General features: G+C 47.3%; 1 protein-coding gene, 1 long non-coding RNA gene and 1 other non-coding gene across 4 annotated transcripts; 2 read left to right on the top strand and 1 right to left on the bottom strand.

Moving 5' to 3' along the window:
* Positions 1 to 246: 246 nt before the first annotated feature.
* Positions 247 to 10,309, top strand: pabpc1a (poly(A) binding protein, cytoplasmic 1a). Of its 2 annotated transcripts, none has more exons than XM_036938245.1 (11): positions 247 to 1,103; positions 1,461 to 1,654; positions 1,800 to 1,915; positions 2,374 to 2,513; positions 2,765 to 2,859; positions 2,971 to 3,204; positions 6,418 to 6,781; positions 6,893 to 7,006; positions 8,558 to 8,782; positions 9,557 to 9,780; positions 9,899 to 10,309. In XM_036938245.1, exons 1-10 carry the CDS (start codon positions 911 to 913, stop codon positions 9,772 to 9,774), a joined length of 1,893 nt encoding a protein of 630 aa, XP_036794140.1. In that variant the 5' UTR covers positions 247 to 910; the 3' UTR covers positions 9,775 to 9,780; positions 9,899 to 10,309. The 2 variants fall into 2 exon arrangements, with proteins under 2 accessions (XP_036794140.1, XP_036794133.1); XM_036938238.1 differs by having other exon boundaries at positions 2,759 to 2,859.
* On the bottom strand, positions 7,079 to 7,960 carry LOC118937726. The gene is made up of 2 exons (XR_005035129.1): positions 7,767 to 7,960; positions 7,079 to 7,706 (listed from the first exon to the last, which is right to left on the bottom strand). It is a non-coding gene; the product is annotated as an uncharacterized LOC118937726 (long non-coding RNA).
* On the top strand, positions 9,342 to 9,424 carry LOC118944179. The gene has a single exon (XR_005039490.1). It is a non-coding gene; the product is annotated as a small nucleolar RNA SNORD72 (small nucleolar RNA).
* Positions 10,310 to 15,660: the final 5,351 nt, after the last annotated feature.

Below are 15,660 nucleotides of genomic sequence, written 5' to 3'. Positions count from 1 at the left end.
TGTTTTACCTCAAAGACCAATGGCTGTGTTGCATTTTCTAATACCAGAAATTTGAGAGCAGCAAATAGCGGTCAAATCAAGGAATATTCTTTGGTAGAATTGAAGAAGAAAACAAAACAAAAAAAACAATACGTGTATTGATCAAAGAGGTCTTGATTAATAAGATCTCGCGTTGATAGGATCAGATGACGCAAACCAACGAGAGAATCTGCGAGATCTGTGTTTTAAGGGGGTTCAACGGCACATGACCACATGTTCATTCCCTTCTGCGTAGCTACGCTAGAGTGTGTTCCGGAGCCTCGGCACACATTTTATTATCAAAAAAAAAACACAAAAAAAATATATAAAATAAATAAACACAAGGGAAGATTATTTTTTTGTAAGAAAAAGAAAAACTCGGTGAAGCAGGACTAACAAGTAACCCGTCGAAAATAGGACGAGATTTCGGAAGAGAAGGTCATTTTGTTCCATTTGATAACATTGTTGGAAAGGCGTTGGGTGATTTCATATCAATAGTTAACCGAGACATTTTATTATTATTTTTTATTAGCTAGAAGCTAACGTAGCAGGGTCTTTTTTTGTTGTCGATATCGCATCTGTTATTATTGTAACGTTAACTAGTCGTAGTTTAAGACATATTGTAGCTACTAGTAACTTTTGTTTTCTCCAGAAGGTAACGTTAGCTCGCTAGACACCAGGTAGCAGAATTAGCCAGCCGGCCCGCATTGCTTTTTTTGCGGCCTAAGTGCGAAGTAGTTAACGTCCAAAACATTTTTTTTATTTTATTTTTTAGCAAGCAACAAATCTTCGGTGTCACAAGACACCATTTCACAGACGTTAACCTGACAACGTAACGTGTTTATTACCCTCCCGTATTATTTAAAAAACCTAAAACCCCGATCCGGTAGACATGAATCCAAGCGCCCCCAGTTACCCGATGGCCTCCCTTTACGTGGGCGACCTGCACCAGGATATCACCGAGGCCATGCTGTACGAGAAGTTCAGCCCCGCCGGGCCTATCCTCTCCATTCGAGTCTGCAGGGACATGATCACTCGTCGATCCCTCGGATATGCCTACGTTAACTTCCAACAACCAGCCGATGGTAACTATTGATTATTTTATTTTAAAAAAAATAATAATAAATCGTATTTAATCGTCATGGTAATAGAATCATCAGTAAAAAAAATATAACATGACGTGGCTCTCACGTTCACGTTGCACCAAAAAATGTCAATCCGGTGTGATGAATAACATTAGGACTAGTACATAATCACGCATCATTTGATTAACATGGTTTCGGTTCAGCAAGCTATGTAGGCCAACGAGTCTTTCACTGTCCTAATTTGCTGTAGTGTTAGGTTCAATAATTAAATTGGGAGTATCGGCCGCAGATGGTCTACAATGGAGCGGTTTCCTTCAACCGCATTCTAATGGTACGGCTCCCGATATGTGTTTCTAGCTGAACGTGCCCTGGACACCATGAACTTCGACGTCATCAAAGGGAGACCCCTGCGTATCATGTGGTCTCAGCGTGACCCATCCCTGAGGAAGAGTGGGGTGGGCAACATCTTCATCAAGAACCTGGACAAGTCCATTGACAACAAGGCCCTCTATGACACCTTCTCGGCGTTCGGAAACATCCTCTCTTGCAAGGTAGGCTGAGTGACCGCTTTCTGGCTGTGTGTGGCTGCCATGTGCTGTGTTGTTCGTGTGTGTGTGTTGAATTTTGAGTCTGTTGTTTTGCTAGGCATGATGTTTTTAAAAACCACTGCCTCTCCAATGTCCTCCTTTCTCCAAGGTGGTTTGTGATGAGAATGGCTCAAAGGGATATGGCTTTGTGCATTTTGAGACCCAGGAGGCGGCTGAAAGAGCCATTGAGAAAATGAACGGCATGCTGCTCAATGACAGAAAAGTGTAAGTGTGATCAGTCCCCGTGAACTTAGAGACGTAATCAATAATAGATGGGGGGGGGGGCTAGTCAGCTGTCCACGGAGTTAAAATGCAACTATAACTCAAACCGTACAGAAATGTAACTTAGTTAGTAAAACTGGTTTTCAATTTCGACTGGATTCAAAAGAATGGTTTGATTTTAAAGCAGGATTTTGTTTTCGTGTGAGTTCTAACTTTAATCTTACTAACTCAAGGTTTTTGTTGTTGTTTCAAGTGTCAACTAATATAGAACTGTTGCTCTGTAGCGCTGTGCTTCTCTACTCACAGCCTTATCAAACTCAAATCCTCTTCCCTGGGGGGTTTAGTCAAAATGTTGGTAACAAACACTACCAAGCTCACGCCCCCCCCCCCCCCACTACAGAACAGGTAGCCCTGTCAACACACTATTCAACTCACAATATTATTTTATTAACGTACAATAGGTTCGTCGGACGCTTCAAATCCCGTAAAGAGCGCGAGGCTGAGCTCGGAGCCAGAGCCAGAGAGTTCACCAACGTGTACATCAAGAACTTCGGAGAGGACATGGACGACGAGAAGCTGAGGGAGCTGTTCGGGAAATATGGTAAGTGTCTTCCACGTGTCGTTGTTCCACGCCCGGGGGGGGGGGGGGGGGTGTGTTCATTAGGAAGCAAACAGCACCAAGCGAGGAGGGAGGGACCTACCTGATTAATGTCCCAATAAGTAAATGTTTTGTCACGGCACTATAATGGAATCTAGCCCAGATTGTCGATTTGTTCCTCGTGTAGTTAATTGTCGGTTCCGTAGAGTTAGAATTTGATGCCGTTTTTTTTGTGTTGGGCTCTACTGTTCCAGGACCGGCCCTGAGCATCAGGGTGATGACGGACGACAGCGGGAAGTCCCGGGGGTTCGGCTTCGTCAGCTTTGAGAGGCACGAGGATGCTCAGAGGGTGAGTTGTACCGTACATTTCCTGATTATCGCTTATCTGGCGGTTGAATAAGAGCTACGTGTCCTGTAAAAGACGGGGATTTTTGACCTCATGTATCCGTTACATTCTCAGGCTGTAGACGAGATGAACGGGAAGGATTTTAACGGCCGTCAGGTCTACGTGGGCCGAGCCCAGAAGAAGGGAGAGCGCCAGACGGAGTTGAAACGCAAGTTCGAACAGATGAAGCAGGACCGCATGACCCGCTACCAGGGGGTCAACCTGTACGTCAAGAATCTGGACGATGGCCTCGACGACGAGCGTCTGAGGAAGGAGTTCTCTCCTTTCGGTACCATCACCAGCGCCAAGGTAACCTTCCTACAACCTTCCCCACCTTCCTACAACCTTCCCCACCTTCCTACAACCTTCCCCACCTTCCTACAACCTTCCCCACCTTCCTACAACCTTCCCACACCTTCCTACAACCTTCCCACACCTTCCTACAACCTTCCCACACCTTCCTACAACCTTCCCACAACCTTCTACACCTTCCTACACCCTTCTACACATTCCTACACCCTTCTACACCTTCCTACAACCTTCCCACACCCTTCATACACCTTCCTACACCCTTCTACACCTTCCTACACCTTTCCCACACCCTTCCCACAACCTTCTACCCCTTCCTACACCCTTCCTACACCTTCCCACAACCTTCCTAAGTCAACATCACCCTCTGATTGAGCCATTACGGTAGTGTGGTGGTACGCCTGTTGCCTGTCTCTATATAGCGGTGTGGTCTATAGGCCCCTGTCTCTATATAGCGGTGTGGTCTATAGGCCCCTGTCTCTATATAGCGGTGTGGTCTTTAGGCCCCTGTCTCTATATAGCGGTGTGGTCTTTAGGCCCCTGTCTCTATATAGCGGTATGGTCTATAGGCCCCTGTCTCTATATAGCGGTGTGGTCTATAGGCCCCTGTCTCCTATATAGCGGTGTGGTCTATAGGCCCCTGTCTCTATATAGCGGTGTGGTCTATAGGCCCCTGTCTCCTATATAGCGGTGTGGTCTATAGGCCCCTGTCTCTATATAGCGGTGTGGTCTATAGGCCCCTGTCTCTATATAGCGGTGTGGTCTATAGGCCCCTGTCTCTATATAGCGGTGTGGTCTATAGGCCCCTGTCTCTATATAGCGGTGTGGTCTATAGGCCCCTGTCTCTATATAGCGGTGTGGTCTTTAGGCCCCTGTCTCTATATAGCGGTGTGGTCTATAGGCCCCTGTCTCTATATAGCGGTGTGGTCTATAGGCCCCTGTCTCCTATATAGCGGTGTGGTCTATAGGCCCCTGTCTCTATAGCGGTGTGGTCTATAGGCCCCTGTCTCTATATAGCGGTGTGGTCTATAGGCCCCTGTCTCTATATAGCGGTATGGTCTATAGGCCCCTGTCTCTATATAGCGGTGTGGTCTATAGGCCCCTGTCTCTATATAGCGGTATGGTCTATAGGCCCCTGTCTCTATATAGCGGTGTGGTCTATAGGCCCCTGTCTCTATATAGCGGTATGGTCTATAGGCCCCTGTCTCTATATAGCGGTGTGGTCTATAGGCCCCTGTCTCTATATAGCGGTGTGGTCTATAGGCCCCTGTCTCTATATAGCGGTGTGGTCTATAGGCCCCTGTCTCTATATAGCGGTGTGGTCTATAGGCCCCTGTCTCTATATAGCGGTGTGGTCTATAGGCCCCTGTCTCTATATAGCGGTGTGGTCTATAGGCCCCTGTCTCCTATATAGCGGTGTGGTCTATAGGCCCCTGTCTCTATAATACGGTGTGGTCTATAGGCCCCTGTCTCTATATAGCGGTGTGGTCTATAGGCCCCTGTCTCTATATAGCGGTGTGGTCTATAGGCCCCTGTCTCCTATATAGCGGTGTGGTCTATAGGCCCCTGTCTCTATATAGCGGTGTGGTCTATAGGCCCCTGTCTCTATATAGCGGTATGGTCTATAGGCCCCTGTCTCCTATATAGCGGTGTGGTCTATAGGCCCCTGTCTCTATATAGCGGTATGGTCTATAGGCCCCTGTCTCCTATATAGCGGTGTGGTCTATAGGCCCCTGTCTCTATATAGCGGTGTGGTCTATAGGCCCCTGTCTCTATAATACGGTGTGGTCTATAGGCCCCTGTCTCTATATAGCGGTGTGGTCTATAGGCCCCTGTCTCTATATAGCGGTGTGGTCTATAGGCCCCTGTCTCCTATATAGCGGTGTGGTCTATAGGCCCCTGTCTCTATATAGCGGTGTGGTCTATAGGCCCCTGTCTCTATATAGCGGTGTGGTCTATAGGCCCCTGTCTCTATATAGCGGTGTGGTCTATAGGCCCCATGTCTCTATATAGCGGTGTGGTCTATAGGCCCCTGTCTCTATATAGCGGTGTGGTCTATAGGCCCCTGTCTCTATATAGCGGTATGGTCTATAGGCCCCATGTCTCTATATAGCGGTGTGGTCTATAGGCCCCTGTCTCTATATAGCGGTGTGGTCTATAGGCCCCTGTCTCTATATAGCGGTGTGGTCTATAGGCCCCTGTCTCTATAATACGGTGTGGTCTATAGGCCCCTGTCTCTATATAGCGGTGTGGTCTATAGGCCCCTGTCTCTATATAGCGGTGTGGTCTATAGGCCCCTGTCTCTATATAGCGGTGTGGTCTATAGGCCCCTGTCTCTATATAGCGGTGTGGTCTATAGGCCCCTGTCTCTATATAGCGGTGTGGTCTATAGGCCCCTGTCTCCTATATAGCGGTGTGGTCTATAGGCCCCTGTCTCCTATATAGCGGTGTGGTCTATAGGCCCCTGTCTCTATAATACGGTGTGGTCTATAGGCCCCTGTCTCTATATAGCGGTGTGGTCTATAGGCCCCTGTCTCTATATAGCGGTGTGGTCTATAGGCCCCTGTCTCCTATATAGCGGTGTGGTCTATAGGCCCCTGTCTCTATATAGCGGTGTGGTCTATAGGCCCCTGTCTCTATATAGCGGTGTGGTCTATAGGCCCCTGTCTCCTATATAGCGGTGTGGTCTATAGGCCCCTGTCTCTATATAGCGGTGTGGTCTATAGGCCCCTGTCTCCTATATAGCGGTATGGTCTATAGGCCCCTGTCTCCTATATAGCGGTGTGGTCTATAGGCCCCTGTCTCTATATAGCGGTGTGGTCTATAGGCCCCTGTCTCTATATAGCGGTGTGGTCTATAGGCCCCTGTCTCCTATATAGCGGTGTGGTCTATAGGCCCCTGTCTCTATATAGCGGTGTGGTCTATAGGCCCCTGTCTCTATATAGCGGTGTGGTCTATAGGCCCCTGTCTCCTATATAGCGGTGTGGTCTATAGGCCCCTGTCTCTATATAGCGGTGTGGTCTATAGGCCCCTGTCTCTATATAGCGGTGTGGTCTATAGGCCCCTGTCTCTATATAGCGGTGTGGTCTATAGGCCCCTGTCTCTATATAGCGGTGTGGTCTATAGGCCCCTGTCTCCTATATAGCGGTGTGGTCTATAGGCCCCTGTCTTTCTGGTTCAGAAACCCCTTTTATTTCATGTGCCTCTCTCTAGGTGATGATGGAAGGTGGTCGCAGCAAGGGCTTCGGCTTCGTGTGCTTCTCCTCCCCGGAGGAGGCCACCAAGGCCGTGACGGAGATGAACGGGCGCATCGTGGCCACCAAGCCGCTGTACGTGGCGCTGGCCCAGAGGAAAGAGGAGCGCCAGGCTCACCTCACCAACCAGTACATGCAGAGGATGGCCACCGTCCGGCCCGTACCCAACCCAGTCCTCAACCCCTACCAGCCTGCCCCTCCCTCCGGGTACTTCATGGCTGCCATCCCCCAGACTCAGAACCGCGCTGCCTACTACTCCACCAATCAGCTGGCTCAGCTGAGACCAGGCCCACGCTGGGCCACCCAGGGTGTCAGACCACAACGTAATGATCTACATTGTTTTTTATTTTAGTCAACAGTTTCACTCCAGACTAGAACCCAACAGCTCCATCCAGGAAGTGGTTTGATGTTTTAATTGTCCGTTCTGCTTCCAGACTTCCAGAACATGCCCAACGCCATGCGTCCGTCCGCCCCCAGGCCGCAGGCCTTCGGTGCCATGAGGCCCTCGTCCTCCCAGGTGCCACGTATGATGGCCGGCCAGAGAATGGGTGAGTTTACCTGGTTAACCCAGAGAATGGGTGAGTTTACCTGGTTAACCCAGAGAATGGGTGAGTTTACCTGGTTAACCCAGAGAATGGGTGAGTTTACCTGGTTAACCCAGAGAATGGGTGAGTTTACCTGGTTAACCCAGAGAATGGGTGAGTTTACCTGGTTATCCCAGAGAATGGGTGAGTTTACCTGGTTAACCCAGAGAATGGGTGAGTTTACCTGGTTAACCCAGAGAATGGGTGAGTTTACCTGGTTAACCCAGAGAATGGGTGAGTTTACCTGGTTAACCCAGAGAATGGGTGAGTTTACCTGGTTAACCCAGAGAATGGGTGAGTTTACCTGGTTAACCCAGAGAATGGGTGAGTTTACCTGGTTAACCCAGAGAAGGGGTGAGTTTACCTGGTTAACCCAGAGAAGGGGTGAGTTTACCTGGTTAACCCAGAGAAGGGGTGAGTTTACCTGGTTAACCCAGAGAAGGGGTGAGTTTACCTGGTTAACCCAGAGAAGGGGTGAGTTTACCTGGTTAACCCAGAGAAGGGGTGAGTTTACCTGGTTATCCCAGAGAATGGGTGAGTTTACCTGGTTATCCCAGAGAATGGGTGAGTTTACCTGGTTAACCCAGAGAATGGGTGAGTTTACCTGGTTATCCCAGAGAATGGGTGAGTTTACCTGGTTAACCCAGAGAATGGGTGAGTTTACCTGGTTATCCCAGAGAATGGTTGTTTTTTCTCGGTTAACCCAGAGAATGGGTGAGTTTACCTGGTTATCCCAGCCCTGTATATACCGTTATGGTTTTCACAACCACCTTTCAGCTACTATTTACTCGATTTATACCGTCGGTTGAAGGATTTAAGCCTTGAGACATGGGGTGTGTGTGTGTGTGTGTGTGTGTCATTCAGAGGGTGAACGGGCAAGACAAAATATTTAAGTGCCTTTGAACAGGGGTATGGTAGTAGGTGCCAGGCGCCCCGGTTTGAACAGGGGTATGGTAGTAGGTGCCAGGCGCCCCGGTTTGAACAGGGGTATGGTAGTAGGTGCCAGGCGCCCCGGTTTGAACAGGGGTATGGTAGTAGGTGCCAGGCGCCCCGGTTTGAACAGGGGTATGGTAGTAGGTGCCAGGCGCCCCGGTTTGAACAGGGGTATGGTAGTAGGTGCCAGGCGCCCCGGTTTGTGTTTGTCAAGAACTGCAACGCTGCTGGGTTTTTAATGCTCAACAGTTTCCCCTGTGTGTATCAAGAATGGTCCACCACCCAAAGGACATCCAGCCAACTTGACACAACTGTGGGAAGTGTTGGAGTCAACGTGGGCCAGCATCCCTGTGGAACGCTTTGTAGAGTCCATGTCCCGGCGAATTGAGGCTGTTCTGAGGGCAGAAGGGGGGGGGGTACAACTCAATATTACGGTGTTCTTAATGTTTAGTACGCTCACCATGTCTCGAAGTATATGACTGTCTCTTGGATTTTGACCAACGTCCTCTTCCTCCTCTCCCCTCCTCTCTCTCCCCTCTCTCTCCTGTCCTCTCCCCTCCTCTTCCTCCTCTCCCTCTCCAGCCACCCAGGCCCTGGGCCAGCGTCCTGCCGGTACGGCGGCTGCTGCAGCCCCGGTGAGGATGCCTCAGTACAAGTATGCAGCGGGCGTGAGGAACCCCCAGCAGCACATGGCCAGCCAGCCCCAGGTGCCCATGCAGCAGCCGGCTGTCCACGTCCAGGGACAGGAGCCTCTGACGGCCTCCATGCTGGCGGCTGCTCCTCCTCAGGAACAGAAGCAGATGTTGGGTGAGTCTCTTTTTACTGACCTTCCCGTCTCCTTCAGTTAAAGGTGCTTTCTCTGCATTGCAAGGTCAGGAAAATGTCCGTAATATATCTGTAGTAATAGTGGAATGATAGTTTCATAATGTTGCTTAACCGGGCGGCGTTGTGGATTGGCTGATTTTCACCGGTTGATTTCTCCCGGCCAGTTCCCGGTTGCTAAAATTCAAATATTTAGGTTAACTTCGGTTTTATGTGGTAAAATAATCGGTCATTGTGTAGAGAATCATTGTTCCGTCTAAAACCGCTGTGAAATATCTTTTCAATAATAAAATATTGTCTTTTCAGTTATTTGAAGCTGGTGCACAAAAATACTAAATTAAAACACACAAAAAAACAACTTAAGAACAGGAAGTATAGAAATAGCGACATAAGAGATCATATCTACCTCTTCTTAGACTTGCTTTCGATGAGAATGCCAGATCTATAACGCCCGTTTCTATGTGAATCTGGTCTGGTCGCCCAAAGAGTTACACACCGTTTGCAGCTTCTTCTTTTCTAAACGACGATCAACATTTTTATGTGCTCTTTGTCAATGATGTATTCTATAAAAATGTCTGAACTTATGAATTTCAGTGATTCTTATTTATTTTTTAACTGAGACAAAGAGCCCAACCTATCCGTCACGAACCACTGAAGAAGTAGCATCTGTTGTCCTGACTGCTGGCCCTGCTGAGCCTTTTTCTGGGTCCTTTACTGATGCTGAATTCTCCTCTCTCTCCCCCTCTCCTCATTCTCCAGGCGAGCGTCTGTTCCCTCTCATCCAAAACATGCACCCCAGCCTGGCTGGAAAGATCACCGGCATGCTGTTGGAGATAGACAACTCCGAGTTGCTCCACATGCTGGAGTCTCCCGAGTCTCTCCGCTCCAAGGTGGACGAGGCTGTTGCTGTGCTGCAGGCTCACCAGGCCAAGGAGTCCGCCCAGAAGCCCACCAACCCCGCCGGAGTCCCCAGCTAAGAACCGGTAAGAACTATATTTAGACTGTACATTTATTAGTTCATCTGTTTTCTTTTTAAAAGTGTTACATCGATGTTGGCACGCTACTAATGTTAACGTTTGTTTGTTTGTTTGTTTGTTTCAGAGACGGTAATCCTTTTAACTTTGCTTCACCGAAGAAAATGGTAGAAAAAATTTAAACATGGAAAAAAACCCTGAAAACTCTGAAAACATTGCAAAAAATGAATAAAGTTATTTCTTTACAAAAAATGAATACAACATCATCTGCCGGGTCTAGAGAAGATTTAAGCTAGTCCTTGTTATTAAAAGTTACAAAAGTGGACAAAAACAACAACAAAAAAATAGCAAAAACGATCTTAATTATTGAAAAATGTTTGACAAAATGTGACCATAAAATAAAAGACATTCCATTGTTTTATTTCCTCTTCCAGTATCAGTCCTCAGAATATCAGCTGTTGTGTTCAGAGATCAGATAGCTGAGTGCTTTGTCATTTGGATTGAAAACTGCTAAATAAAGATATCAAACACTTTAAAATGGCCGTCTGTTCCTTTGAGCCGGTGCACGAAGGTTCATCCTGACCTCTTTGTAGATGGCGTTCACATTATAGTCAGTCCAAAAGGCAGGATTATTACCATGATGAGCTATAGGTTTTTCCCCCACACTTTTTAGTGCACTGTAGTTGCTAATGGAAACGCTGACCTGTACTTTTGAGATGATGGTTACTGCAGAGCACTAGTGTGGAGTAGCAGGAGCTGTGGTCTGCCACTAGGTGGCGCTGTAGTTTAGTGATAATGGAAGTGACTCGTGAATGTGTGATGTGCAGCTCCAGCTGATCACCAGTTGTCTTTACAGCCTCCCAAATATGGCCTCTCTTTGTAAACTAATGAGTTTTCTTCTGAGGTGAGCCAGTGATCTGACACCTGTGACCCTCCAGTACTCTGAATGACTGGTCAGCCAGTGATCTGACATCTGTGACCCTCCACTCCAGTACTCTGAATGACTGGTCAGCCAGTGATCTGACACCTGTGACCCTCCAGTACTCTGAATGACTGGTCAACCAGTGATCTGACATCTGTGACTATATCACTAGACACCAATATCACTAGACAACTAGCCAACAGCTAGACACCAATATCACTAGACAACTAGCCGACAGGAGATTTACCTTGCAGGAGATTTACCATGCAGGAGAGTTACCTTGCAGGAGATTTATCTTTCAGGAGAGTTACCATGCAGGAGAGTTACTTTGCAGGAGAGTTACCATGCAGGAGAGTAACCTTGCAGGAGAGTAACCTTGCAGGAGAGTTACCATGCAGGAGATTTACCATGCAGGAGAGTTACCATGCAGGAGAGTTACCATGCAGGAGATTTACCTTGCAGCAGACATAGAGAAAAACCTTCCATATGCACACTGATACATGCTGTGATGCTGTGTAGACACACTGATACATGCTGTGATGCTGTGTAGACACACCGATACATGCTGTGATGCTGTGTAGACACACGGATACATGCTGTGATGCTGTGTAGACAGTGATACATGCTGTGATGCTGTGTAGACACACTGATACATGCTGTGATGCTGTGTAGACACACTGATACATGCTGTGATGCTGTGTAGACACACTGATACATGCTGTGATGCTGTGTAGACACACTGATACATGCTGTGATGCTGTGTAGACACACTGATACATGCTGTGATGCTGTGTAGACACACTGATACATGCTGTGATGCTGTGTAGACACACTGATGTGATGCTGTGTAGACACACTGATACATGCTGTGATGCTGTGTAGACACACTGATGTGATGCTGTGTAGACACACTGATACATGCTGTGATGCTGTGTAGACACTGATGTGATGCTGTGTAGACACACTGATACATGCTGTGATGCTGTGTAGACACATTGATACATGCTGTGATGCTGTGTAGACACATTGATACATGCTGTGATGCTGTGTAGACACACTGATACATGCTGTGATGCCGTGATGCTGTGTAGACACATTGATACATGCTGTGATGCTGTGTAGACACATTGATACATGCTGTGATGCTGTGTAGACACACTGATACATGCTGTGTAGACACATTGATACATGCTGTGATGACACACTGATACATGCCGTGATGCCGTGATGCTGTGTAGACACATTGATACATGCTGTGATGCTGTGTAGACACATTGATACATGCTGTGATGCTGTGTAGACACATTGATACATGCTGTGATGCTGTGTAGACACATTGATACATGCTGTGATGCTGTGTAGACACACTGATACATGCTGTGATGCCGTGATGCTGTGTAGACACATTGATACATGCTGTGATGCTGTGTAGACACATTGATACATGCTGTGATGCTGTGTAGACACACTGATACATGCTGTGTAGACACATTGATACATGCTGTGATGACACACTGATACATGCCGTGATGCCGTGATGCTGTGTAGACACATTGATACATGCTGTGATGCTGTGTAGACACACTGATACATGCTGTGATGCCGTGATGCTGTGTAGACACATTGATACATGCTGTGATGCTGTGTAGACACATTGATACATGCTGTGATGCTGTGTAGACACACTGATACATGCTGTGTAGACACATTGATACATGCTGTGATGACACACTGATACATGCCGTGATGCCGTGATGCTGTGTAGACACATTGATACATGCTGTGATGCTGTGTAGACACATTGATACATGCTGTGATGCTGTGTAGACACACTGATACATGATGTGTAGACACACTGATACATGCTGTGATGCTGTGATGCTGTGTAGCCACACTGATACATGCTGTGATGCTGTGTAGACACGCTGATGTGTAGACACACTGATGTGATGCTGTGATGCTGTGTCGACACATTGTCAAACTGTAAAAAAATGAAGCTCACAACATCATCAGATGCAGGTATACAACTCTGCATTGTGTGTCCCACAAATCAATGTCTGACCTTCAGATGAATCCTGAGGGACAACATGTCTGACCTTCAGATGAATCCTGAGGGACAACATGTCTGACCTTCAGAGGAATCCTGAGGGAGAACATGTCTGACCTTCAGATGAATCCTGAAGGAGAACATGTCTGACCTTCAGATGAATCCTGAGAGAGAACATGTCTGACCTTCAGAGGAATCCTGAGGGAGAACATGTCTGACCTTCAGATGAATCCTGAGGGACAACATGTCTGACCTTCAGATGAATCCTGAGGGACAACATGTCTGACCTTCAGAGGAATCCTGAGGGAGAACATGTCTGACCTTCAGATGAATCCTGAAGGAGAACATGTCTGACCTTCAGATGAATCCTGAGAGAGAACATGTCTGACCTTCAGAGGAATCCTGAGGGAGAACATGTCTGACCTTCAGAGGAATCCTGAGGGAGAACATGTCTGACCTTCAGAGGAATCCTGAGGGAGAACATGTCTGACCTTCAGAGGAATCCTGAGGGAGAACATGTCTGACCTTCAGATGAATCCTGAGGGAGAACATGTCTGACCTTCAGAGGAATCCTGAGGGAGAACATGTCTGACCTTCAGATGAATCCTGAAGGAGAACATGTCTGACCTTCAGATGAATCCTGAGGGAGAACATGATCCCACGTGGTAATAGGATTCCAACCAGGGACATCTGAAACACACGACCAACGTCAGAATAATACATGATGCACCAAACCGTCTGCAAGTCATCTCCAGTCCCTGTCCGACAGCACATCTGAATTACACAAATACAGTAGATAAACAAAGCACCCAAAGTCCTCCTCTGTCTATTTCCATCTCTTTGTCTCTGTCTCCCTCTCTGTTTTCATCAGCTAGTTGCTAAGGAACAGTTGAGTGACGGGCAGAACTGATATAGAATTGTTGTTTAATTGTTGACAACACTATCCATAGTTGTCACATGAGCCAACACAACAGGTGTTGACCTTACTGTGAAATGCTTACTTACAAGCCCTTAAACAACCCTGGTAGAGGTGGTATACAGACCTTACTGTGAAATGCTTACTTACAAGCCCTTAACCAACCCTGGTAGAGGTGGTATACAGACCTTACTGTGAAATGCTTACTTACAAGCCCTTAACCAACCCTGGTAGAGGTGGTATACACAGACCTTACTGTGAAATGCTTCCTCACAAGCCCTTAACCAACCCTGGTAGAGGTGGTATACAGACCTTACTGTGAAATGCTTCCTCACAAGCCCTTAACCAACCCTGGTAGAGGTGGTATACAGACCTTACTGTGAAATGCTTCCTCACAAGCCCTTAACCAACCCTGGTAGAGGTGGTATACAGACCTTACTGTGAAATGCTTCCTCACAAGCCCTTAACCAACCCTGGTAGAGGTGATATACAGACCTTACAGTGAAATGCTTCCTCACAAGCCCTTAACCAACCCTGGTAGAGGTGGTATACAGACCTTACAGTGAAATGCTTCCTCACAAGCCCTTAACCAACCCTGGTAGAGGTGATATACAGACCTTACAGTGAAATGCTTCCTCACAAGCCCTTAACCAACCCTGGTAGAGGTGATATACAGACCTTACAGTGAAATGCTTCCTCACAAGCCCTTAACCAACCCTGGTAGAGGTGGTATACAGACCTTACTGTGAAATGCTTCCTCACAAGCCCTTAACCAACCCTGGTAGAGGTGGTATACAGACCTTACTGTGAAATGCTTCCTCACAAGCCCTTAACCAACCCTGGTAGAGGTGGTATACAGACCTTACTGTGAAATGCTTCCTCACAAGCCCTTAACCAACCCTGGTAGAGGTGGTATACAGACCTTACTGTGAAATGCTTCCTCACAAGCCCTTAACCAACCCTGGTAGAGGTGGTATGCAGACCTTACTGTGAAATGCTTCCTCACAAGCCCTTAACCAACCCTGGTAGAGGTGGTATACAGACCTTACTGTGAAATGCTTCCTCACAAGCCCTTAACCAACACTGCAGTCAAGAAAATAGTGAAGCAAATATTTACTGAATAAAAGTTTAGAAAAGTAACACAATAATGAGGCAACATACAGGGGGTATAGGTACCGAGTCAATGTGTGGGGGTACAGGTACCGAGTCAATGTGTGGGGGTACAGGTACCGAGTTAATGTGTGGGGGTACAGGTACCGAGTTAATGTGTGGGGGTACAGGTACTGAGTCAATGTGTGGGGGTACAGGTACCGAGTTAATGTGTGGGGGTACAGGTACCGAGTCAATGTGTGGGGGTACAGGTACCGAGTCAATGTGTGGGGGTACAGGTACCGAGTTAATGTGTGGGGGTACAGGTACCGAGTTAATGTGTGGGGGTACAGGTACCGAGTCAATGTGTGGGGGTACAGGTACCGAGTCAATGTGTGGGGGTACAGGTACCGAGTCACAGAAGTCTAAACTGCAAAGTAGAGTTCAGGAGGAAGTCATTGTGTCAAAGTCATCCATTCTGTTACCAACATGGGATTCTATTCAAGGTTGTTGTGAAGGGGGAGAAATCATGAGCAGAGCGTCCAACCCTGAATACCAGCCTCCTCCACTGTTTAAATGCCCAAACACACAGCCCATCAGGACACACCTCTCTGCTGCTGTGACGGCAGATCTCCTCCTCTTCGTCTGAAAAGGAGTAAGGATCGGACCAAGATGCGGCGTGGTAAGTGTTCATGACAAATTTTAATAAGAAAAGCCTGAACACTATGAAATACAAAACAATAAACGATAACATGAAATAAACCAAACCGAAACAGTCCCGTGTGGTGACAAACACTGACAAGGAAACAAACACCCACAAACCAACAGGGAAACCCAGACTACCTAAGTATGATTCTCAATCAGAGACAACTAACGACACCTGCCTCTGATTGAGAACCATACTAGGCCGAAAAC

Source organism: Oncorhynchus mykiss, chromosome 2 (assembly GCF_013265735.2).
Source record: "Oncorhynchus mykiss isolate Arlee chromosome 2, USDA_OmykA_1.1, whole genome shotgun sequence".
Classification (NCBI taxonomy): Eukaryota; Metazoa; Chordata; class Actinopteri; order Salmoniformes; family Salmonidae; genus Oncorhynchus; species Oncorhynchus mykiss.
This window is presented reverse-complemented; position numbering and strand designations above follow the sequence as displayed.